This window comes from Microtus pennsylvanicus, chromosome X, assembly GCF_037038515.1.
Source record: "Microtus pennsylvanicus isolate mMicPen1 chromosome X, mMicPen1.hap1, whole genome shotgun sequence".
Taxonomy (NCBI): Eukaryota; Metazoa; Chordata; class Mammalia; order Rodentia; family Cricetidae; genus Microtus; species Microtus pennsylvanicus.
The window spans coordinates 124,279,979-124,304,189 of record NC_134601.1 but is presented as its reverse complement, the minus strand read 5'-3'; the positions used below and the strand labels follow the sequence as shown (position 1 = coordinate 124,304,189).

General features: G+C 44.4%; 1 protein-coding gene and 1 pseudogene across 5 annotated transcripts; one reads left to right on the top strand and one right to left on the bottom strand.

Annotated features, from left to right (window-relative positions):
- The window catches only part of LOC142841027 (importin-5 pseudogene), a 40,423-nt pseudogene extending 37,566 nt beyond the window's left edge, over positions 1 to 2,857 (bottom strand).
- Msl3 (MSL complex subunit 3) lies at positions 2,438 to 23,846 on the top strand. Of its 5 annotated transcripts, none has more exons than XM_075957744.1 (13): positions 2,438 to 3,145; positions 4,607 to 4,689; positions 5,073 to 5,168; positions 5,479 to 5,579; positions 6,417 to 6,493; positions 7,044 to 7,169; positions 8,426 to 8,586; positions 9,942 to 10,100; positions 12,143 to 12,405; positions 14,146 to 14,255; positions 17,095 to 17,194; positions 17,871 to 17,955; positions 20,196 to 23,846. In XM_075957744.1, the coding sequence occupies exons 1-13, from the start codon at positions 2,438 to 2,440 to the stop codon at positions 20,293 to 20,295; spliced, it is 2,169 nt and encodes a 722-aa protein (XP_075813859.1). In that variant the 3' UTR covers positions 20,296 to 23,846. The 5 variants fall into 5 exon arrangements, with proteins under 5 accessions (XP_075813859.1, XP_075813858.1, XP_075813860.1 ...); XM_075957743.1 differs by having other exon boundaries at positions 6,417 to 6,508; XM_075957745.1 differs by lacking the exon at positions 2,438 to 3,145 and adding an exon at positions 3,378 to 3,977 and having other exon boundaries at positions 6,417 to 6,508.
- The last annotated feature ends 365 nt before the right edge of the window (positions 23,847 to 24,211 follow it).

Sequence of the window (24,211 nt, the reverse complement as noted above, 5' to 3'; positions counted from 1 at the left end):
GCCCTGCCTGTGTCTTGACGTCACCTGGAAGCCTTGGAAAGAAAATTACAATGCCTGGCAACAGTGTGTCTCCAATATTCCCCTGCTGTTTCAAATGTATCCCCGTAGTGAATGCTACTGTATCAGCCTAATTAAGTTTTGCTGCCGCCCGCTACCCTTGTGGGGGGTCCATTCTGTGCTGGAGTAGAGCAAACACCGGAACAAAAACGAGGCTTTGACACCAAGGCTTTGACGCTGAGGGTGCAGAACCGGGTTTGCAGCCACAGCCACTGGGAAGATTGAAGCAAGAGGCTCTGTTTGAACTCAAGAGTTCCAGACCAGCCTGGGCAATACAGCAGATTCTGTCACAAAACAAAACAAAAATGTAACTGATAAGAATTAGGGCTGGGACCCAACATTGTCATGTTGGAAGTACTTTGACACATTTTAGTTTCCAAGATTATTGTGACAGTACCATCTTCCTAGGTAAAAATAAGGACGTGCGCCACCACTCTTCCACGCTAGCTTTATCACGGAAGTCAGAAGGCTCCAACTTGCTTGCTTAGTGCTTTGCCATCCTAGAAGCTAGGAGTGATGTATATACTATGCCTGATGTTTCTAGCCTCTAAGCACCCAGGAGGCTCAATATTTATTACATGAACAAATGAGAGACCAGGTGAGCTAATAGGAAATGCTTAACATTAAGCATTTACCCAGCATTTATATGCCAGGTACTAAATAAAGCCATACAAACTGAATGCTTTACCTACTCCTTCTAAAGTAGGAGCCACTCTTTTTTAAAGCCATTTTTTTCTTTAGTATAACAAAACCATCTCACAGAGACTAATTACTTGTCCAAGGTCACATACCAGAAAGTGATAATCATAGGACTGGGCCTCACAGAGACTAAATTACAGACTTTAGTGAGTTCTTCGTCTTTTTCACCCATGGGGGCAAAGGGTGGGTCATTTGGGTAAGAGATGGAAACCTTTCCGAACCCAAAAAGGAGGGGGCAAGACTGTTACCATTCTAACAATTAGACACACACACACACACACACACACACACAGAGAGAGAGAGAGAGAGAGAGAGAGAGAGAGAGAGAGAGAGAGAGAGAATCAGACATATGTGATATATAGATATGTCATTCTTGGATTTTATAGAAAAGGGCAGAGAAAGAGACCAGTGACCTAAGATAGAAATGAATAGAAACAGAAGAATTCACTTCCCCCCAAAGGTTAGAGCATGGAACGGAACTTTCCGTTCCTGAACAAGAAAAACCAAAAGACTTCAGCTATGGTTTACACGTGACAAGCAATTACCTGTGCTTCAGCGCTGGCCCTGCAATTTGCAGAGAACACTCTGAGCATCTACTGCCCACATCCCTGGAGAATCAAGGCTCCAGTTCTGGCTTACCGACGATATTATCTTAGATACAAGTCATCATTTGGCCATTTTCCCCAAACCTGTCCCTCCTCTTCCTATCTGGCCAGTGCAGCCATCACTCACCCAGCTTCTTAAGCTACAAAACCTGGAGGTCTCCCAAGATTCCTCCCTCCCTCCCTCCCCTCCTTCATATCCAATTGGCAACTGAGTTTTATGGATTCGATTTCATAAATCTGCAACCTGTTCATTCATTCATTAAATATTCATTGTGTACCAGGAGTACACAATGATGGACTGGATGAGACACCCCCAACCTCCAGCTTCCAGCAGCTTCCCATCTTAATGGGGGCATTTTGCAAATGAAGAGAACCCATTCATCAGCCAGAGCAATCAATGCAAGAAACAGGTAAGTAGAGGGCTGGGAGGGGATACTGGGGGTACGTAATTGTAATTCATGTCACCCCAACGTGTGGCTACGACAAGGGGTTCTCTTGGAAGTGCCCAAGTGGCGATGTGAAAGATGTGTGCCGTGTACCAAGAGAGGGGAGGAGTGGCGCAGGGGGGGGAGGGGAGGCGAGTGAAAATTTCTGGAAGCAAGAGGCAAAAGCAGAATAGTGTGGGAAAACAGGCAGTTCACTAAAACTGCAGGCATTAACCTCCCTGCCGCTTGGCTCTGCTCTCTGGCCAGGTCTTCATCCAGTAACTCCACAGCTCAGGGGCTTTGCACTCTAGAAGAAACCAGCCAGCTCCGCCCTCCCTGTCGCTGAAGGTCTACGCTGCAAGTCTCCCATCCCCTGATCACTGATTCACGGAGTATTTACTGAACTCCACCTCTGGGCAGGTACCCTGTTAACAACGGGCTCAATGAGGCTTCCACTCTACAGGAGGTTTTGAGCCACTGAAGACAGATCGCGAGGGAGCAATTCAGGAGCGCTGGAAACTGACACATAAGATGTTAACGACCCTTTAAAGACCCATCTGCCTTGCTGCCCACTGCTCACTTGGGGCCTCCAGGCCTGCTACCTGCTGGTCCTTTCCGAAGGATGACAGAGTGTTCTATTCACTGGCCGGAATGTCTCCTCCCCTCGCCCAAGGCCATTGCCCGACTCCGGCCAGCTCCAACACCGCGTCCTTCTCGCGTGGCCACACTCGTCGGCGCGCAGCACCGCTGAGAGGGCTGATGCGCGCGCGCGGCCAGGAGGCTCCTGGGGGCAGACGCCACCCACAATCCCCGGAGCCTGGTGACTACCCCAGAGCAGCCGTCTCCCTAAGAGACCCCCACGCTCTGGCTGGAGAGCACGCGCCGGAGGTGACGGCCCCGCGCACGCGTGGGCGCAGCCTGGAAGCCGCGGGGACCCTAGCCCATGGGAACAAGAGGGGACGTTCTGCAGGAAGACCTCGGTCGCGGGGTCTTGGTCCCCGCCCGCACCCCTCCCGGAGCCCCAGAGGGAGAGGGCGGGGACGACCCCTGGCGGGGATGGGGACGCGCGCCTCCAACGCCACGGCCCAGGTCCCCTCAGCGGCGCGGGGTGGCCGGAGGAGGGGCCGAGGGCGGGGCGGTCATAGCCTCCGCCACTCTGGGCCCCCCCCGGTGGCGGAGCGCCGCCTCCCCGGTCGTCCTCCCTTACCACGCGCGCTCCACCCGCCCCGGAGCCTCGCCCTCCGCCACGATGAGCAAATGAGCGCGAGCGAGGGCATGAAATTTCAATTCCACTCTGGGGAGAAAGTGCTGTGCTTCGAGCCTGACCCCACCAAGGCGCGAGTGCTGTACGATGCCAAGGTGCCGCCGCGGGGGGGACAGGGAGGAGGCACGGGTCTGGGCCCCGGGGATGGGAGGCAAAGGGGCCAGCGGAGGACAAGTGGCTTGGAGCACTGGACAGCCACCAGGGTGCGCCTTGGCCCCGGAGAGCGGCCCGGGACGGCAGGGGACGCTGACGAGACGCTTAAGGCGCTCAACTACCCTAAACTTGGAAGGATCCGCGACCCTTCTGTTTCTACTTCCGCTTCCGGTCGTGTTGCGTCACTTAGCGGTTGCTAGGCCGGGATGGTGCTTTGATCGCTGGGCGCCAATTCCGGCGCCCGGTGTAGGAGGACTGTTGCCTGAGGCCTCTGCTTTTGCGATAAGTCCACGTCCGCTGCGGTTCAGCGCCGCGTGGGCTCCCTAGAGGACACCCTGACCAATTGACCCACCCACGTCCTCAACCCCTCAACCCTGGCCTCAGTTTCTTGGCAGCTGTCAGGAGGCGGTGTCATGGTCCGGGGACCCGAGTCCAGTTTAAGATCACAGGCAGTGAACTACCACCCTGGGGGAGGGGTGGCAGGAAGGGGCTCGGGGTTGCTCAATCGCTTTGACATCCGCAATTTCTAAAGGATTTGTAGGAGACCGACAGGGCTAGGAAAGAATTTAGCATTGCCTTTATCCAGCTCAGTCAGCCGGGGCTGAGCTGTATCTTGCAGTTGTCAGTTTTTAAGTGGAGGGCAGGAGTGGGCACCTAAGTGCTCCGGTGCCCAAGAGGGTGAAAATCAGCGCGCTGGGGGTCGGGGCGAGTGTCAGTGTTTCCAGCCACCAAGGCGAAGTCCTTGGTGGCGGAGACAACTTGGAACAGCCCCAGGTGCGTCTTAGCGATGTTTAAGTGGTGCTGTCCTGTGGGCCACCCCAAAGTCTGGGCTGGATTATGTCCCTTTGGTGTCTCCTGCAACTCTTATCACTGTTTAAATCCTTTTGCCATCCCTCAAGCTTGCTGCGTCGCTAGGGGAGGGAAGGACACGCTGTTCGATTTGTGCCAGAAGTTCCCTCCGGAGATGCAAGGCTATTAAGGGGAGGGGGACGGAGGGGGAGAGTTGTGGAAGTCTCTGGCTAGTTTGACTGGACACCGGACAAGGCAAGGCCAGGGTGACTACAACTCCCAGAGGTCTCAGTGCTGCTATTTCTAGTCTGGGTCCTAGCTAATGACAAATCTACCGACCAATGGCTTCAGAAAGCTTCACCCGGTCTCAAACTCAAGAGACCAATCGTGGGTTGGTTGGACGGATGTTTCCTATTTTGAGGCAACCACTCAGGCAAAAGAAAAAAATATATGTTGAAGAATGTTACAACCCTGCTCTCGATCTAAAAAGGGAACAAATTCTTTTCCTTTAAAAAGGGACTGTGATCTAGGTTTTTTTAAAAAAAAAAACTTATAATTTTAACATAATTTTTGGTTTATTGTGCCACTCGTGAGCAGTTATTTCCTGGTTTCAGATCGTCGATGTTATTGTCGGGAAAGACGAAAAGGGCAGAAAGATTCCAGAATATCTGATACATTTTAATGGTTGGAACAGTAGGTGAGTGAACTTGCTACAATCAGACTAAATATTAATTGCCTTTGTAGCATACTAATTTTGTAACTTTAAGATTTAGAAACACTTGTAAAAAAGTTTAATTTCCTGCTTCTGCTTTGTTCGGAAAGCTTTCATATTCTGAGGCATGCTTACTTTAAATCAGCTATGTTTGGATTACCTGTGGGTAATCTGAGGAATCCCTGGTGACCGGAACTGAGTTCGTTTTGTGCTTCTTTGACGCCCTCCTGGTGATTTGGAAGACTTCATATAGCTTTCTGAAATGTCAGCAACTACGGGGCACTTGTTTGTGATGCTTTTCAGGATTCGTTTCATTTGATTCAAAATACTGACTTTTACTTTTACATCCTCTTCTTTTTTCCAACTAGTTGGGATAGATGGGCAGCCGAAGACCATGTGCTTCATGATACAGATGAAAATCGGAGGTTACAGCGTAAATTGGCCAAAAAAGCACTAGCTCGCCTGTAAGGATACAAAAACTTTGATGGAAGTGTTATTCAGTATGTTTTTATTAAAAACTGTTTTGGATTTTTATGATATAAAAGTAATAATGTGACAGATTTCAGTCATCTTACATATTTAAAGTAAATGAGTTTCTATAGTATTATACAGGACTCATAGATGTTTTCCATAATGAGTCGTATCCATTTGGTAGTGAGGATTACCATTATGTTTTAAAATTTGATTTAAGAATGATTATTTATCATGTCCTCTGTGGATTCCAACTCTTATACGAGACTGAAAGTTTATTTTAATTGTGTTTATTGATTTCAGGAGAGGTACAGGAAAAAAGAAGAAACGCTGTAGGTTACCTGGTGTCGACTCTGTCTTAAAAAGTGTACCGATTAAAGAAAAACCTCAAAATGACGAAAACTGTGAGTGCCTTTATTTTCCTCAACTAAAACCATTTTCATGTAATCTTTTTAGACCTCAAGATTGAGAGAAAGAGTCATTGAAATTATAGACAGGGAAATAGTGCAAACTCATACAGATATTCTCTGGTTTTAAGATTTTGTTGACTTTATGGTGGTATGAAAATATACTATTTTCGTGTTCCAATTTCAGTACAATATGCAATAAAATGCATGAGATATTTAACACTGCCATAAGGTAAGCGTTGTTTCAATGAGTTTGCCCAATTGTTGGCTAATATATGTGTTCTGAGTTCCTTAAGAGTAGTCAGCTATGATATTCAGTACGCTGCCTGTATTTTCATCAATTTAGGTGTGACTCTATCGTAAGTGAAGGAGCAGCTTTGTACTATGCGCTTGGTTTATTTTAGGTAATTACAGAGGCAGCCAATCTGATCAGTCAGCATGTCGGTATAAGACTCTCTCAGAGTCTCAGCAGTGAGCACCTTCATCTCAGCCTGCGAGCCCGCACAGATCCTTTCTCACAGTCCATTTTCTTCTTGATACCTCCAGGGCCTTGCCACCACTTATGACTCCAACAGTGAACCATAGGATCCTAGCTGGTGAAACCCTTTCAGATCATTAGCTCGTGTGATTTTTGTATCCATTGAAATTGGAGTTATATTTATCAAAATAAGTTTCTGTTCCGAAAGGTACAGTATTTGTGTTTAGGATTTAAAATGTATGCAGAACTACAGATGGTTCTTCTTAGTCAAGTGCATGCGCCACCTAAAAATGTGCAAATGTAAGGATTGTCAAAGAATATAATATGAGATTGTCTGATGTTTTTGTTTTATGTAGCAATAAGCAGTACCTGTCAGGACAGCTGTGGCAGAAAGAATGAAGAACTAAAAGAACATCGCCAGCGGCGTATTAAAGTAAAGACTAAAGCGGTACTAAAAAGTTTGTATTGTAGAAGCTTTGATGTTTATGGTAGTGGCAAAATTCTCAGGTTAGGAGTTCTTTCCAAAAGACATACCTCTCAGACCAATAGTATGAATTTATTGTGACAGTTTAAGAAAAGACAGCGTGTTTATAGTCACTGTGTGAGCATCATTTACTTTTTATACCCACAGAGTGTTTCCACAAAGCGTACATCTTTTTAAAGTAAGATTGTGAACTGTATTTTATAATGATTCATTTTTAATGGTGCATAACAGAGATTGGCTTTTGCTTGCCTCCAAATTGGACATAAACCCCAATGATAATCATACATGAGGAAGAAACAAAAGTGAACTTGTAATGTAGTTAACGCTGTGAAAAACACTTGAAAATGTGGCATAGTATCTTTATGTCTTGTCCTTTCATAGAGGACATGTGGCATGATGTGACTATTGTGATGTAACTAGCTTTGTTGCATAGCAGACTTTTCTGTGGTGACCTCTCCCACTGTTCTCATTAACTAAAAATAGAACTGTGATATTGCAGAAAAAAAAAGTATTGTCGCTGCGCTCAAGAAAGGACATGGATGAAAGAACAATAACCATAGATATCCCTGAAGTTCTCAAGAAGCAGCTTGAGGATGACTGTTACTATATCAACAGGAGGAAACGGGTATGCTGGAGGAATGGATTCTTTGGGATGCTTCTACTTGACTGTATTCTGTAGTCACAGTGTCAAACACCAGGCCGTATGGAAAGACTGTAGTTTCATTTCCAGTTTTCTACTCAGTCTAGTGTTGGTGATGGTTTTACTGTTAGCTCTTTGACTCTTCTGGGAGCCCGCCGCTCAGCTCTGAAATAAATACACATAGAGAGGCTTTTTCTTTCTTATAAATGCCTGGCCTTAGCTTGGCTTGTATCTTGGCAGCTTTTCTTAAATTATCCCATCTGCCTTTTGTCTCTGGGCTTTTACCTTTCTCTATTTCTGCATATCTTTCTTCTTACTCCATGGGTTGTTGTAGAGCTGGGTGGCTGGCCCCTGAAGTCTTCCACTTCTCTTTCTCCTACATCTCTCCTCACAGATTTCTCTTCTAGTTTATTCTCTCTGCTTGCCATTCCTGCTTATCCTTTCTCCTGCCTTGCTGTTGACCGTTCAGCTCCTTATTAGAGCAGTCAGGTGTTTTAGGCAGCCAAAGTAACACAGCTTCACAGAGTTAAACAAATGCAGCATAAAAGGATGCAGCACAGCTTTGCATCATTAAACAAATGTTCTACAGCATAAACAAATGTAACTCATCTTAAACTAATATTCCACAACAGTCCAGTTATAAGATTGACTAACAGTGGTGCTGGGTTCTTGCATAACTTAAGACTTGGATACCTTATACTGTTCATTTGAGCCCCTCAGGGAGCTTTTCAGAATTCTGATACCTGGGCTTCATCTGAGATTAGGATTTAAGCCAGGAATGATGGCATACACCTTTAATCCCAGCATGCAGAAGGCAGAGGGAGGTAGAGATTACTGTGAGGTCAAGGCCAGCCTAATCTACCTAGAGAGCTTCAGGAAAGCCCGAACTATTTAGTACACCCTGTCTCAAAAAGAGAGCTGATAAGATTGATTAGGATTTAATTGCTAGGGTAGGGGCACATCTCTTGGTAATACTTGGAGAGATTTTCCCAAATTTCTTAATACAATGCTAAGCCTGAGAATCACCACATCTGTGTATTCAAGACAATAAGACAATAGTAATATATGAGTATGATCAGTGGATGGAAGGAATATTAAAGAGCTTCTAGACATATTTAATTGAGAAGTTCGTAAGCAGAATTGACAAAGTTAAACTGATAGAGCCATTGCTATTCCTACTTGTAATATATGTTTGATTATAATGGGATGTGTGTATTAGATGTTTATATTTTTCTTAACAGTTAGTGAAACTTCCATGCCAGACCAACGTCATAACAATTTTGGAATCCTATGTGAAGCATTTTGCTATTAATGCAGCCTTTTCAGCCAGTGAGAGGCCTCGTCACCAGCATGCCATGATGCATTCACATATGAATGTGCACTATGTCCCAGCAGAAAAGAAGTGAGTGATGGGGGGTCTTTGGATTCTGTCTTTGGTTTTGTTGTTGTTATTGTTAGGTTTCTTGTTTAGTTTTGGAGTGTGTGTGTGTGTGTGTGTGTGTGTGTGTGTGTGTGTGTTTGTGGTACAGGGATTGAACTTAACTAGCATTAGCCTAGCATGCATGAGGGTTAAGCTATACCCTCAGCTTTTTCTTTATATATTACAGTTTTGAACAAGGGATCATTCTCTTTGTTCAGTTTTATTGAATGCATCTCTTATTTCATAGCTGATTTGCTGCTTATTCATTCAGTTGTCAGTGTGCATGAAACTATTGTGATTTTATTGAAGTGTTTGCTAATTCCACATGAGACCTGGCTTGATTATGCATCTCCTTGTCACCAAGACCAATATTTTCAGGGATACCATTTTGGACAAGAACTGTCTACTTGAGGATGCAGAATGGCAATGAGAACTGGATAGAAGGTTGCTTATGACTGATCAGTTTTTAAAATGAATTTATGTATGCATGTGTTTGAGTGCATATGGGCTATGGCATCCATTTGAAGGTGAGAGGACAACCCGTGGTGTAAAGTCCTCACCTTCTGCCTTGCTTAGGACAGTCTCTAGTGTTCACTGCTGGATCCACCACCCTGGCTAGCCTCTGAATTGCCAGAGGTTTCCCCGCAGGAACTCTGGGATTACAGATTTGTACACTACTGCATCTAGTTAAGTGGATGTTGGGGATCCAGACTCAGGTTGTCAGGCTTGTACAGAAAGCGCTTTTTACCCACTGAGTCATCTCCTCAGCCCCAAACAATTCTTTATTCTAGTCAGAGTAGAGTTCCTCAAATCCTACTATACCGTTGTGACTTGGCAGGATCAGTGTTAGGGATGTATAGTATTACAGTTGAACAGGAGCCAGGAGCACTGGGCTGCCAGGATGTCTTATGTTGTAATAAACCTGTTCATTTGTGTTATATGGATACATTTAAGTTATTATCATAGTGCCTGCATTTTATATTAGGGTCTATATTTCCATGTTTTTTATTATTAGCATCTATAGATTGTATTTATTCTTTTTATATGTAAGTGAATATATAAGGTTTTAAAAGTCTGCCCTCAGCTGCATGGCACCTATCTTTAATCCCAGCACTCAGGAGGTAGAGTCAGGCAGAGCTTTGTGAGTTTGAGGCTAGCCTGGTCTACATAGTGAGTTCCATGCCAGCCAGGACTACATGGTGAAGACTCTGCCTCAGAGTAAATACATAAATAATAAAGATAAATCTGCTCTCTTAAAAATATACTTTTATTGTGAAGTTTCGAAAATACCCGTGACTTTACAGAGTCTCTAATCTTTTCTTTCTCAATCCTCCTAGTGTTGACCTCTGTAAGGAGATGGTGGATGGATTACGAATTACCTTTGATTATACTCTCCCATTGGTTTTGCTCTATCCATATGAACAAGCTCAATATAAAAGAGTGACATCATCTAAATTTTTTGTTCCTATTAAGGAAAGTACCACCACAACTAATAGGTGAGTTAGACAACATGGAAGTGTGCCTTCATTTTCGGGTGTCAGCACTGATGTGACTGAGTTCTTTTTTTGCAGTATTTGATCTGCTGCTATTGGGGGCCTGAATGGAGGAAGGGAAACCACAGGGTCTTCTTACTGTTGCTTTCTGTTTATTTATGGGTTAGCTAGATCCTCACTCCTGTTCTCAATGGGTGTGTAAGATTTTCCCAGGGAAACATTTCAGGGTAGCCAAGCATAATGGCACATGCCGGTGAGGCAGGAGGACTGCTATAAATCTGGGGACAGATGTTCTCTAGAGGGGAGTTCAGCAAGACCAGGACAAACAAAAGATTCCTGGGTAGATAGAACTTTGTCAGTGGATCCTGAGCAGCTGTCCCGTCTTCCAGAAGACAGTGAAGAGGGTAAAGGCAACATGGGCCAGAAGGGTGGGAAGTGGAGGTACAACTGACATCCTTCATTGCTGTTAGCTATGTGATTTGGGTCAGTGTTTATAGAGCCTCTTGCCTACTATTTGTAGTATGGAATGAATGCCTGTCTCCCTGATTCATGATATTGTTCACAAGGGGCCAGCAACCTTTGGCCCTAAGTTTAGGTTAGTTCCCTACTTTTCTTTCATTTCTGCTTTTCTTCCTTCTGTATCTAAGAGTACTTAAGCCTGTTCTCTGGCAGGGGGTGTGAGGATGGATCCATCCTTACCTAAAGTCTTTTCCCTTAATCTGTCTAAGGCACTCTACCATGCACTTTCTTTTCTCTTCCTGAATGTTGTACAAGAATCTAAAAACCAGTTCTCAAGTCTAGCTTGGTGAATGAATGAGTTTAACCAGGACTAGTTCTAGGAACATGTGCTACTTACAAGTAACTACAGCACTGAGGAATAGCCTCCCTCTCCCCAGCAGGCATTAACGGCTGAAGTATCCTCAGAAAGGGGAGGCCTCTGTGTGCTTTCTGGGCCCTACCACCTTTCACAAGGGAATATTAGTTATGAGCATCTCATGTGGGTCATCATAGCTGCTCTGATTCCACGATGGCAATGATCATACCATGCTCAGAGGACTGAGTTCTCTAGCACTAAGAGTAGCATCCCTCTGTGTTTGACCACTCAGCATCTGCTCTCATCCACAGCTATCTTGCTGACTCTCATTTCCTGTGCCCTGCATTAGCTGCCTTTCTTCTCTCTCTCTCTCTCTCTCTCTCTCTCTCTCTCTCTCTCTCTCTCTCTCTCTCTCTCTCTCTCTCTCTCCCCCACTCTGCCTCTCTACCATCTTTTTGGTGCCCCCTCTCTCTACCATCTTTTTGGTGGCTTCTCTCTCTCTCTCCCTCCCTCCCCCTCTCTCCCTAACTCCCTCCCTCCCTTTCTACCATTTTTTTTCAGCGGACTCTCTCTCTCTCTCTCTCTCCCCCTCCCTCCCTCCCTCCTCCTCCCTCCCTCCTCCTCCCTCCCCCTCCCTCCCTCCTCTTTTCCCCATGTCACTTTCACCTCAGGCAGGAGGCCAACAAAATGCACTGGGGACCTATGTTGAAGTCATGAGTGACCTGCTTCACACCTGATGATTCCCAGAGTCTGGGGTTGACTTTGATATGCTTATGCCGTTTTCACATCCTGGCAAGTTTTACATTTTGAAGACATTTTGTGATAGTCTTATTCCCTAGACCAGAATTTCTCTGTCCTAGGGCCAATCTTGTGTGATGTTGGACACTTAGCAGTATCTCCGGTCTCTAGCCACTAGACAACAGTATATCTTCCCACAGTTGTGACAACCTTATAATATCACCAGACACTGGTAACTATTTTCTGGGCTAGGGCCAACCCCCACCCACAAAAGTGCTTGTTCTAAAACATAAAGACGTGGTGTTTTCGTTTCTAATAACAGCTTGCCTTGCAGAGTTATAGTGACTTCATCTATTCAGGGACTGTTTAAGAAAATGGATGTTTGAGTATACTTGGGGGTATATGCCCCTCCCAGGCTGCTTTGTGAACCTGCCTTTCAAAGGTCTTACAGAAGACTTTCGAGGCTGCCAGTGACTCTGTCCTTCTTGCCCAGGAGCCAGGAGGAGCTGTCTCCTAGCCCGCCTTTGTTGAACCCGTCCACACCACAGTCCACTGAGAGCCAACCAACTAGCGGTGAACCAGTCACTCCCAAGAGGCGCAAAGCTGATCCAGAAGCCCTGCAGTCTCTAAGGCGGTCCACGCGCCATAGCACTAACTGTGACAGGTTGTCGGAGAGTAGCTCCTCACCTCAGCCGAAGCGTCGGCAGCAGGACACATCTACCAACATGCCAAAATTGTTTCTGCACTTGGAAAAGAGTGAGTTTGCTGTAAGATCCCCAGGCTGGGGAAAGCCACTGTTTCCTTTGCCTTTAACCTTCCTAAGTGTATATAAAGGGTGTGCTATTCCTAGGACCTCAGCCAAATGCTAGAAGGCTACTTCATTTGAAGAAGAGGAAAACATTCATAGGAAGATGGAAAAGCAACTGGCTTGGGTAGCTCTGAGGATTGGGGAGCAGGTCTGGACTCCGTGTTTACGGCTGCTTTCCACACTCCCTCTCTGCTACTTGTGAGCTGGTGGAGATATTGAAATACTCAGGGCGAAAGGTGCTAGTAGATTGTTAATTTCTCTTCCTGTTTCCAAAACTTGAGGAAAGTATCCAAATCTGGGTTTAGCAGAGTTGTGGATATATACTTCATATGCTGGAAAATTCACCATTCCTGGTGGTTTTTTTTGGCATAATTAGAATGGTGCAGCCATTGCCAAAATCAGCTCAGATGCTTTCCTCACAGAACAAAAGACGTCCTCCGTGCATCTGCAGCCATTCACGTGTCCTTCCTTACCTCCCCTGGAAAGCACCAATCTAGGTAGCACTTTAGATTTGTTTATTTCAGACATTTTATATAAATTTAATAATGTAAAATGTATGTACATGATTAATAAGTTAATGGAGTGAAAACTGGGATGGTTTTATTGGGAAATAAAATGCTTTTTTAAAAGAAATTCTAAAAAACAGGAAGTTATATCTCCCTGCCTCCCAACCTACTCCAGGTTTTTTATTTTTTTGGCATTATTGATTTAGGCAAAAGCACATATAAAGCTATATACATTTTTCAAGATTTATTTTTATTTTATGGGGATAGGTGTTTTGCCTGCATCTATGTCTGCATACCATGGGGGTGCCTGGTGTCCTCAGGCACCAATGAGGTGTCAGAATTCCTAGAACTGAGTTAGAGAGAATTGTGAGCTGCCATTGCCATGTGGCTGCTGGCAATTGGAGAGACTCCAGTGCTGTTAGCCTTGGAGCCATCTCCCCCATCCAAGTTAATCGTTTTAAATATTTATTTATTCATTATGTATACAATATTCTGTCAGTGTATGCTTGCAGGCCAGAAGAGGGCACCAGACCCCATTACAGATGGTTGTGAGCCACCATGTGGTTGCTGGGAATTGAACTCAGGACCTTTGGTAGAGCAGGCAATGCTCTTAACCTCTGAGCCATCTCCCCCATCCAAGTTAATCATTTTAAAGTGACTAATTTAGCGGCCCTACTTTTTAAATTTGTTGAGCTATAATCCACACTCCAGTTTTCCCATTTAACGTGTCCAATCCAGTGGCTTTTAATGTATTAACAGAGTTGTCCAGCCCTCTCTCAATTGGTTCCAAAACATGGGAAGTTCTCCCTCCAAAAAACCCATACCCATTAACAGTCACCCCACCCATGCCTTCGTAGAACTATAAATCTCCTTTCTATCCCCAGATTTGCCTATTTTACATATTACATATGAATGAAATCACAATATGTGGCTCTATGATGGGCCCATTTCAGCTTAGCTTAACCTTTGCAAGGTTGACTTATGTTGTAACATGTATCAGTACCATGTTAAAATTCCAGGTACTATCTGTTATAAAGATGAAGGCCATATTGGTGAAGGTTTGTAGCTGTTGAGAACTTATTTACATTGGTAGTCTAGTGGTTTTCGGGGTCCCGAGGAGTGTCTCTAGTTCGGTCACTCTGTAAGTTTATGGGTAAATAATTGTGACTTTCTCTTTGGCAGAGACGCCTGTGCATAGCAGATCATCTTCCCCCATTCCTCTGACTCCAAGTAAGGAAGGGAGTGCTGTATTTGCTGGCTTCGAAGGGAGAAGAACCAATGAAATAAATGAGGTAGAGTGTTTGATGTTCAGCTCCAAGAGTTCTCTTATCCATTGTAGTTGCTTACAATCCTAAGTCTTGTAGTATTATGTTGCTTTACAAGAAATAGGAGCAAAAGGATACAGAGGATTCTGCTTATTAGTCTGTTTCTGGTTTCAAATCTGAGAAAACCGCCAGGACTCCAGCTTTACAAGTCGAATGACTTTTTCCTACAAAAATTGTTTAGCTGTTGAAAGACTTGTGTCTGTGTTCTGTATAACACATCAGTCGTTAATACTTTTATTCTGAAGGGTCTTAGAGTATGTATTTTAGGTTCTGTGTGTCACGTGATGCCTATGAAGACTAATCAACTGCATAGTAGCTGCAAACAATATGTAAATGAGATAGATGTACCGTGCATCAATAAACCATTATCACGGACACTGAAATGTGAACAGCATATGATATGCAAGAGCTAAACATAGCCTTTTAGCTTTAAATCATTTAAAGGTTGTTCTTAGGTGCTACGGTCCTACGAGAGAGGACCAGGAGATCCAGAAGATAAAGAGGATAGACAAAGAGGAGATAAGGATTGCGACTGGGAGTTCTTTCACAGGCTGTGTGTTTTACCGCACAAGCGCCTTAAGAAATACAATGGGATAAAGTCAGCTGAAACTCACCCAGTGGACTTAGTGGGAAGCTAAGCAAACAGTGTTGCACAAAGGGAGTACAGGCTATCTTAAGAGCATTCCAGACCAAGTACACGGAGACCTTGAGACTGATAACCAGAATCCCCTTGGTGGGCAGAGTTGGGTTCTTAGAATCTGAACTGTTTCTTCTCCATACTTACATCAGACCTCAGGAAGAGGCTCCCAGTTGAGCAGTTCAGCCCTCAACAAAAAGCATAAACATAGTTTGGGGCAATATAGAAATCCACATGGACAGTTGGATGAGATGTGAGCAGCAAGCTGTCGTTTCTGACTCACTTTTGACATTGATTCTCATCCATGGACAGTAACCTTAACAGCCATCCCTTTGAAAGCATGCTGAATGTAGCCATTGGGCCGGACTTTAAGCCCATCAACTTGAAGCCTTGCCACTCCAGGCTTTGTTTTAAGGGAAATGGTATTTATATTTCTTTTACTTTAAATTGGATTCTTCTCACATACACTAAATCTAGACCCCACAGTTACCCCTTCCTCCACTCTTCTCGGTCCCTTCTTTCATCTCCCCTCTCTCCCACAGCTACTCTTCTATTTCCCTTAAAAAAAAAAAAAAAAAAAAAAAGCAAAGGCCACTTTCCAGATAGGTGAGTGCTGCCATCTAGTGGTTGATGGTAGAACAGGCCGCTTTGTGGTAAACAGTGGCATTCAGCAGGCTCTAGGGACCAAAGAATCCATAGTGACTTTAAGGACCTCTAGGACTTCTTCCACAGTGGGTTTTAACCAAGACTATTTATCCAAATCCATTATAACCCTTTCTTCTATTACTAGCCGCTGATTGGGAAGGGTCTGGATGAAAACATTGCTCGTTAAGATGCACAGGTGATTCCCATTGAGAACTTGTACTAATTGCAGATGCCTATCTGCGCCCTCTGGTCCACACTCAATGCCAAAGCAGTTCTAAGCTTCCCCTGTGGGAGCTGGGTTATATTTCTGGTTGGTGTGAAGATGCTTGTACTGGCTGCCAAGGATGAGATAGGGAATTTACATGAAGGCTCCAAGGAGCTGAAATGAAGCTGGGGCCGTCATCCTGGAGTCCCACAGGACTGTGAATGTGTAGTTTATTTCAGGTCGACTGTGCCAGCATCTCTGATGTCTTGGGGGGTGGGCACCCTTCAGCTTTTTTTCATAGAGGATTTCCTGCACCTTTGGTTCTTCCATGTTAATAGATTGGACACACACTTTAATAAAAGCTGGTTTGCTGATTGAGGAAGGTACTGTGGAAATCCATCAGAGTTCCGAAAGACAGCTCTCACTTTAAGCAAAGCCCCATGTTCATCCATAGTTCTGAAAATCAGAGTAAAGACAAAGAAACCAATGACCAAGTTGGAACTCTGAGATGATTCAAATTAGTTTCCATAATGATGCAAATAGCAAGGCACCAGGGACTCCCGATACTTTTGCTAGTGTTTCCTGATAAAGGAAAAGGGGCTAAGTGACTGTGGTGGTATGCATGGGAAATGTCCCCCAGAGGCTCATGTGTTTGAACACTGGCTCCCCAGCTGGTTATGCTGTCCAGAGAGACTGTGGAGCCTCTAGGAAGTAAAGCTTGCTGGAGGAATGGCTCACAGGGCTGAGCCCTCAGTCTTTATAGACTGGCCGGATTTTGGGAGGAATAGACTGCTCACGGGGCTGAGCCCTCAGTCTTTATAGACTGGCCGGATTTTGGGAGGAATAGACTGCTCACGGGGCTGAGCCCTCAGTCTTTATAGACTGGCTGGATTTTGGGAGGAATAGACTGCTCACGGGGCTGAGCCCTCAGTCTTTATAGACTGGCTGGATTTTGGGAGGAATAGACTGCTCACAAGGCTGAGCCCTTAGTCTTTATAGACTGGCCGATTGCTGGCCCACTCTCAGCTTCCTAACTTAATGCAGTGTGAGCAGCTAGGCTCCTGATCCTGCCAGTACGGCTTCTCCATCATTATGGAATGTCTCTCCATAAAATAGTAGATGTGGAGAAGTTTAAAATCCAGTATCTTCTTAGTCTAAGTTTGAGTCATTCTGGCCCTCACATTTATTTTTATATTCTTGTGTTCATTGGGTAGCAATATGGTTTTATTCTCTCCATATGATTTACTATGAGAAGATGTAGGTATCTAGAAGTGTCTCCATTTGGAATAAAGGAAGCATTCACATGGTGTTTTTTGTAGGTCCTATCTTGGAAACTTGTGCCTGACAATTACCCGCCAGGAGACCATCCACCTCCCCCTTCATACATTTACGGCGCACAGCATTTGCTGCGATTATTTGGTAAGAACCCCTGTTCTTTCTGTCTTCGTTCCAGTTTTCATTTCTATTAGCATCTATTAAATACCTACGATAGTGACTTGCACTGATCCTTTCATATGTTTATAGAATGATGCTGATCATAGTCACGTCCCCCATTATCTCTCTAGTCCCTACTACTTGTCCTTCTATTTCCATGGCGTGTGTGTATGCCCCCCTCACTGAGTTTCATTATAGTTCTTTATAAGTGCATGGGTGAGGAGGGAAACAAGAGCAGTTTACCAGTGGCTTCACCACTGGAGAAAATGTCTCTTCCTCTTAGCAACCATTCTCTTACAGATTTATAGATGGTCAGACTGAAGTGGGGCCTCATGATACCCTCAGCTCTAGCAGCTTCTTATTTCTTGACTCTTTTTTTTTTAACCAGGGTCACTAGATTGTAGACATCTTGTAAGCATTGAACTAATGTGGATACCCAGTTTCTGCTTCAAAGAAAAGACATTGGATGTACCTTAAATTTCATAAAAGTTGTACTTACAATACTTGACTTCCCACTCTGTGCTTGTTCAGTAACTCACTGTTTGACTCTCCAGGTGGGAATTCAGTCCCCGAAGGGGAACGAGTACTCACATGATGAGCCACGGGGAGTCCTTTCCATCTTAACCTTCTGCTGATTACAAATCTTTTGTTTTTAATCCAGTCAAACTTCCAGAAATCCTTGGGAAGATGTCCTTTTCGGAGAAGAATCTGAAGGCTCTGCTGAAGCACTTTGATCTCTTTCTGAGGTATTTTTATTACCTTGTCACACCTACCTCTGCCAGCAAACGTGAGTTTTCTAGGCTTAACTTTAGCACGCAGGGAAAGTAGCTTTGTGGTATTTTCCATTTTGTGGGGAGGGGTGTGTTCTGACTGATAGGGTAAGTAGGGCAGGATCTTTGTTTGCTGCTTGCTTTTGTGTTTCTTTTAGTCTTCATTTCTCCAGTTTCTGAGGCAAGGATACTGAGGTATGTATCATGTCACTAGAGGAATCCAGGAGGCTAACCTTGTAAGCAGCAAATGACTTTTCCTATGTAGAAGTACTTAAGATTGACACTAATTTTACATTTTCTCTTCAGGAGTACCATAAGTAGTGGCCTTTTTTTGTTGTGTGTACCCAAGTTAATTGTGTGTTCCTAACTTAAATATGACTCAGTATATACTGACGTTTCTGAATTCAGAGAAGGTGTGGCTTTCTTCACCTGATATAGCCAGTCATTTTCTTATCGAACGGAATGTTTCATCTGTGGATCTTATGCCCATTTTTCTCGCACTGTCCCTCTCTTCCACCTAGATGTCTGTTAGCTGGGTCTTTACCTTGGCCTTCAAAGCTGGCCTTCACCTTGCCTCACCCAGCTCAGCTTAGCTACTAGAACTTAAAGGGAGCCATTTTCTGTTTATTGGGCTGCATTCTGACTGGTCTAAGATATTCAAGAGTAGAGAGTACTCTGCCCAGAGAAATTAGTCTTAAAGTTTGAAAAGGGATTTTCCTGTAGGGATTGTGACTAGCACGTCCTTGAACATAATCAGACTTTCCAACCTTTTAGTGAAAACAAGTTTTAAAAATGCTCTCTTCCCTCCCAAATGTCCCTTCAGAGTAACCCACAGTCCTTTTTACCATAAAACTTTGGGCACTGAAAGCAAATAGTGCTAAAACTGCAGTTTAGTATAGGGAAGCGTGCAGATTTTGCAGTATTCCTCATATAAAGCAGAAGTTAGGACTTTGGTCAACAACATAGAAGATTTTATAAATAAACGTAGGAAAAGGCTTTTCAAATGTACCCAAGGTATGAGAGGAAGATTGGGGTTCGATATGATCAAGGTCTGTTGCATGAAGTTGCCAAAGAGTAAATAAAACTGTTCTTTAAAGAAGTAGACAGTGGCAACAGTTCAAATCAATGAACTAAACAGTGACCTTCAAGAAGGTGCAAACAGAGAGAAAAGCACTTAGCTAGCAAATGACTTTTGACAGTGCTTTCTTATTTAGAGAGACGTGACAGTTTAGGAATTCGGACAGGTGTGAGATAGCAGAGTGAGTGCTTCCCGCACAGCTGCCGGGTTCACTTGGAATTTGTTTTGTTTCTTATCTCGTGGGTGTGTTTGCTTTATTTTGTTGCTGTTTTGTTTTTGGAGGTGGAGTGTCACAACTTAGCTCTAAATGCTTGGAATACAGACTTGAGCCACCCTGTGTGACTCACTTGAGGGCCCGTCATCAGTGTATTGCAGATTCTTGAGTGACTTGCCACACTTTAACGGCCGTCTACAGACATCCCAGTCTTTTGACATGTTGTTGGGCTCTCATCCAGACTTATAACTAACCTCTTGGGATGGCAAATTCATATGTAAAGTGCTGGTGTTGGCTTTTCTGTTCAGTTTGGATGTAACTTTTTTCCCCTTGTTTTTCTTTATTAATGCCAGGTTAATTATTTCAATTTTAATTATTCTTTTACATGTTAATCCCAGTTCCCCCTCCCTCCTTTCCTCCCACTCCCCCACCTTCCCCCTACCCACCCACATCTGCTCCTCAGAGAGGGTAAAGCCTCCCCTGGGAAGTCAACTAAATCTGTCTCAGCACCTTGCTGAGACAGGACCGAGGCCCTACCACCAACTTAGTGTGTATAAGCCCTGTGAATTTCTTAAGGGACATTTATTGGATTTGTCTTGTATTATTTTTAGAGTTTGAAAAACAGGCAAGTATTTATTGAGGTTATTTTTCACAGATGCATGTATGTAATCAGACTGCCACCTAATCGAGTTCAGGTTCTGTTTCCGTAACACTGCTGATGAAGAGATTTGGATGCACAGTGATTGACAGAAACCAGTTTAGTGAGTGCTGTGGAAGTAATCAAATAGAATCAAGACTAGAAGCAGCCTCCCTGCCTAGTACACACAGGAGTTGAAATGCGAAAGCTGGTTATAAGCGAATACTGAGCTGCAGGGTGTTCAGTTCTTAGTACGATGCTCATTAGTGCCTTCTTTCTTTCTCTAGGTTTTTAGCAGAATACCATGATGACTTCTTCCCGGAGTCAGCATATGTTGCTGCCTGTGAGGCACACTACAGCACCAAGAACCCCAGGGCAGTTTACTAAAGTTTCCATGGTTTGGGAAAAATAGCTGTACAATGTGGCTTTATATTTTAGGTTCCAGGTGAAGCGTGAATGAAATGGTGGACTTCCCCTGGGGGTTCTCTGACAGAAGCAGGCTCTGTTCTTCTGAGTTGCTCACATACGTTTATTTCTGTTAAGAATTATTTTCTGACCTCATCATGGTGGAACATGCCTATAGGGGGAATTGATTTAATTAATTAATTAATGATTTTTTTTTTGGTGTCATGATTACTTCCTGGGTGTCTGAACGTGTTCCAAAGTAACACTGCTGCACAAACTGTATGTGCTCGCAGGATAAAAACAGCCAGAGCTGTATTCGTAGAGAAACGTTCATGAACAGATACTTAGGTTAAACATTGTTCTGGTAGCCATTGCGGTTGGTTGTTAGCAAGAAGCACGTTGTTTGATTATTTGTTAATGTTAAACAAAATGGTTTTGAAAACTGTTTTCTGTTCAACAGATCTTAGTTTGTGCTTGGAAGCCACAAAGTACTCTGAAAGTATTTTAGAGGGAATTGATATTGATGACAAAGGAGAACTTGCAACTATGCATTGCTTTTAGCAGTTCCCTTTCTCAGAGACATTATTTTTGTTGCTCTAAATAAAGCGTTGCCTGTCTTGTTTGAGATTTTACAGCCATACTCTGCCGTGTAATGTTATAGTTCCTTTTCTATAAAATGTTATTTTGGGTGATCTAAATAAAGCTTTGCCAGTTTTGTTTGAAAGAAGCAAGAGAAACTTTGCTCGGCCTTCCCTGTTCTTTTTCTTGCAGGGAAGCAGTGGGGGTAACCCCCACTCACAACTCTTTCCCTTGTTTTCTCTTTGTACCCTTTGCCCCTCGCTTTTTTGCTGGCCTCTCTATGCATCGTGACTGTTGGTGGTTATGAGAAGTCACTGTGACTCTATGCCGTGTGGCTGTTCTGTGGGCCCTGGTGGGCCCAACACACGTTTAGCTTTCTCCCAAGTTTACCAGCTGCCGTGCTCTGCAGTCACCCTTTTCATCTTCATTTTACTGCGCATGCCTTTCCCCTCTATGGTTTAGGGCACTTTCAGTGACTGGAAAGGATACCGATGTCATGAAAGCATTAAACATAGCACTTGTCTTCTCTTATGGCTTAGTTCAGTTGACTTTATTTTCCAAAGGTCATCGGTCATGAACAATAGGAGCTTCAAGGACTTTTAACTACAAATGGTTTCTTTAAAGTGCCTTGTGCGTCACTGACTGCTAAGATTTACTACCTCCCAGGTGGCCTGAGTGTAGACCTCTTCCTTTCTGCATTTAGTTGCTAGTGCAGATTCAGGTTTGTGGGGACTGATTGGAACAGCCTTCAAGGTCCTGGTAGGTAAGATTGTTAATCTTAATTGTCAATGTGATGGATTTAGAATCACTGTGGAAGCATACTTTTGGTGTGTCTATGGTACCGATTCAGCAAAGTTTGTACTAAAGAGGAAAGACCCATCTTGCTCACGATCAGCACCATGCAATGGACTAGGGTCTGTGATACAGTAAAAAGGAGAAAGTAAGTGAGATCCCAGCGTTCATTTCTTTCTTCCTGACTGCATGTGTAATGCATATGTATTGCCAGTGGCTTCATGTTCCTGCTGCCGCGGCTTCTCTGCCATAATGGACTGGACCATCAAGCTGTGAGCCAAAGTAAACCCTTTTCTCAGGGACTTTGTCGCAGCAAGCACAAAAGGAGCTGAAACAACATTGGGACTGAGAAGTGGGGCTGCTGTGTTAAGCCTGACCATGTGGGTCATGGGCGTTTGGAACGGGTTTAAAAGTTCAGAGTTTGGAACTTTGAGCCAGAGAAGTCTTGGAGTGCTGTAAGCAGAGTTGAATGGGCAGTTCTGGTGGCGTTTTGAAAACTCAGATGCCGAGACAAGAGCGGACAGTGGTGATCTGGCTCGTGGAGTTTTGGAGAGGAAACGGGACTATTGAGAATTGAGCTACCGGCCATTTGTGTGAAAATCTGACAGAATCTGGTATCAATCTGTGTCATCAGGGCTATGTCCTGGGAACTCAAGTGAGACTAGTGTCAAAATTAATGGAGTCGTTTGCTTGGCGGAAGAAATCTGAGGCTCGGTTTCCTTTGGACTGTGTCATGTTTGCTGACTACTGCTGTCACCCAGGTCTCCAGTGAGGGAAAGCACAAATGGGGCAATGGAGGACAGACAGAAGACAGACGTGTCCACTTGGTTGGGAAAGAAATGAGTGGAAAGGTGCAGGCAAGGCAGATGCAGAGAAAGCAACTGGAATTGTTAAAAGAGATTAGCAACATTAATGAGAAGCCTTGTGCTCTGGATTAGACATTACTGATGGTTTTCTGAAAGCAAAACCCCACCCAGTAAACACTCCCTTTTGTGAAAATGAGAATTCATTTGAAAGGAGAAAACCTAACCTGAGAATATTGCTGAAGGAGTCTCCTACTTGTAGAAAGCAGTTACCCAGGGAACCTTTCCCCATGGCCCGCACACAAACATCAATATACCTGTAGTCTATGAAAGCCAGCACAGCAGAATTTTGCAAAATGTCACCCACATGGTCGTGGCAGACAGCTGTGAAAGATGCATGACTGAGAGCGTCTTGGAGACGTGCACTAGAGTTCCCGGAAGAGCAGGTGATATGGAGCAGGGTTGGAGTCGCAGTGGTGAGCCCCAAGAAGCCATTATGTGAAGATGTGAAAGTGAAAGCTAAGCTTCAGTGTGGAGCCCAGATGATGGAGGTGCCAGAACTGTGGGTCATCACCGGAGAGAAGCTGCGCGAGCATGGAGAGGAGCGAGCGAAGACAGAGCTGGAGACCTGGGACCCCCAAAGCCCTTTGAGGCCCATATGATTCCATTATGAGCTCCAGATGCCAGGCATGTAGCTGCAGGATTTGGTGTTTGCCTTGCTGGGTGTGTTGCTCTTTTCTTTGGTCTCCTCTTTCCTTGTTGCACTCTTGATTCTTCCCTTTGGGAATGGGGATGTTTATTCATTGCCAGTGTATATTGAAATTTTGTAAGTTGTTGATTTTCTAGAAGTTTACAAATAAGAGATTGCCTTGAGTCTCAGATGAGACTTTGGACTGTTTAACACTGTTCGAATTGTTAAAAGACTGGGCAGCTTTAGAGAAGGACTAAATGCCTTTTGAATTGTGCGATGAAAATGAGATATTAGCGGCCAGAGGCGGAATGCTATGATGTAGTGATGTGTTTTGGGGGATCAGGTTGGCCAGGGGTAGATTAGCGATGGTTAATCTTGATCGCCAACTTGGTTGGATTCAGAATCCCCCTGGAAACACACCTGTGGATATGTCTCTATGAAGGTGCTTCCCAACAAGTTTAACTGAAGAGGGAAGGGCTACCCTAAATGTGGGTGGCAGCATTCCATGAGTTGGGGTCACAGACAGATCAGAAAGGACAGAGTGGAACACCAAAATTCATCTCTTTCTGCTTCCTGACTGTGAGCCTTGCTGCCGTGACATCCCCCACTGTGACAGCCTGTATGTATTGCTTCAAACTGTAAACCAAAATAAACCCTTCCTTCCTTAAGCTGCTTTTGTCGGGCATTTTGTTACAGTAATGAGTGGGGGGGGATGCCTAACACAATAAGATTCCTCTTTATCTGGCTTAGGCTTGTGCACCTGCAGCATGCTCACTGCCTTCACTGCTGAACTCTTCGCTGCTGGCAGATCCAGGGAGGGAGAAGTCAGTGACTTCCAGTTGTGTCCTCACTCCTGACTGCGCCAGTCTCCAGCAGCTGCATAGTCCCGATCTACCTGTCACAAAGCTGGCCCTCATTAAACTAAATGGGCCCCCAAACTCCCACTCACAGGTGATGAATCTGGGAAAGGAATTGGTCCAGGTGTGGTGTGTGTGTGTGTGTGTGTGTGTGTGTGTGTGTGTGTGTGTGTACA

Excerpts from the sequence above, each read along its gene's own strand:
- Msl3 (XM_075957743.1), top strand. The coding sequence starts at position 2,438 with ATGTCTCCTCCCCTCGCCCAAGGCCATTGCCCGACTCCGGCCAGCTCC. Across the intron at positions 5,169-5,478 it reads AAAAAAGCACTAGCTCGCCT|GAGAGGTACAGGAAAAAAGA; the intron begins GTAAGGATACAA and ends TATTGATTTCAG. Across the intron at positions 17,956-20,195 it reads CACTTTGATCTCTTTCTGAG|GTTTTTAGCAGAATACCATG; the intron begins GTATTTTTATTA and ends TTCTTTCTCTAG.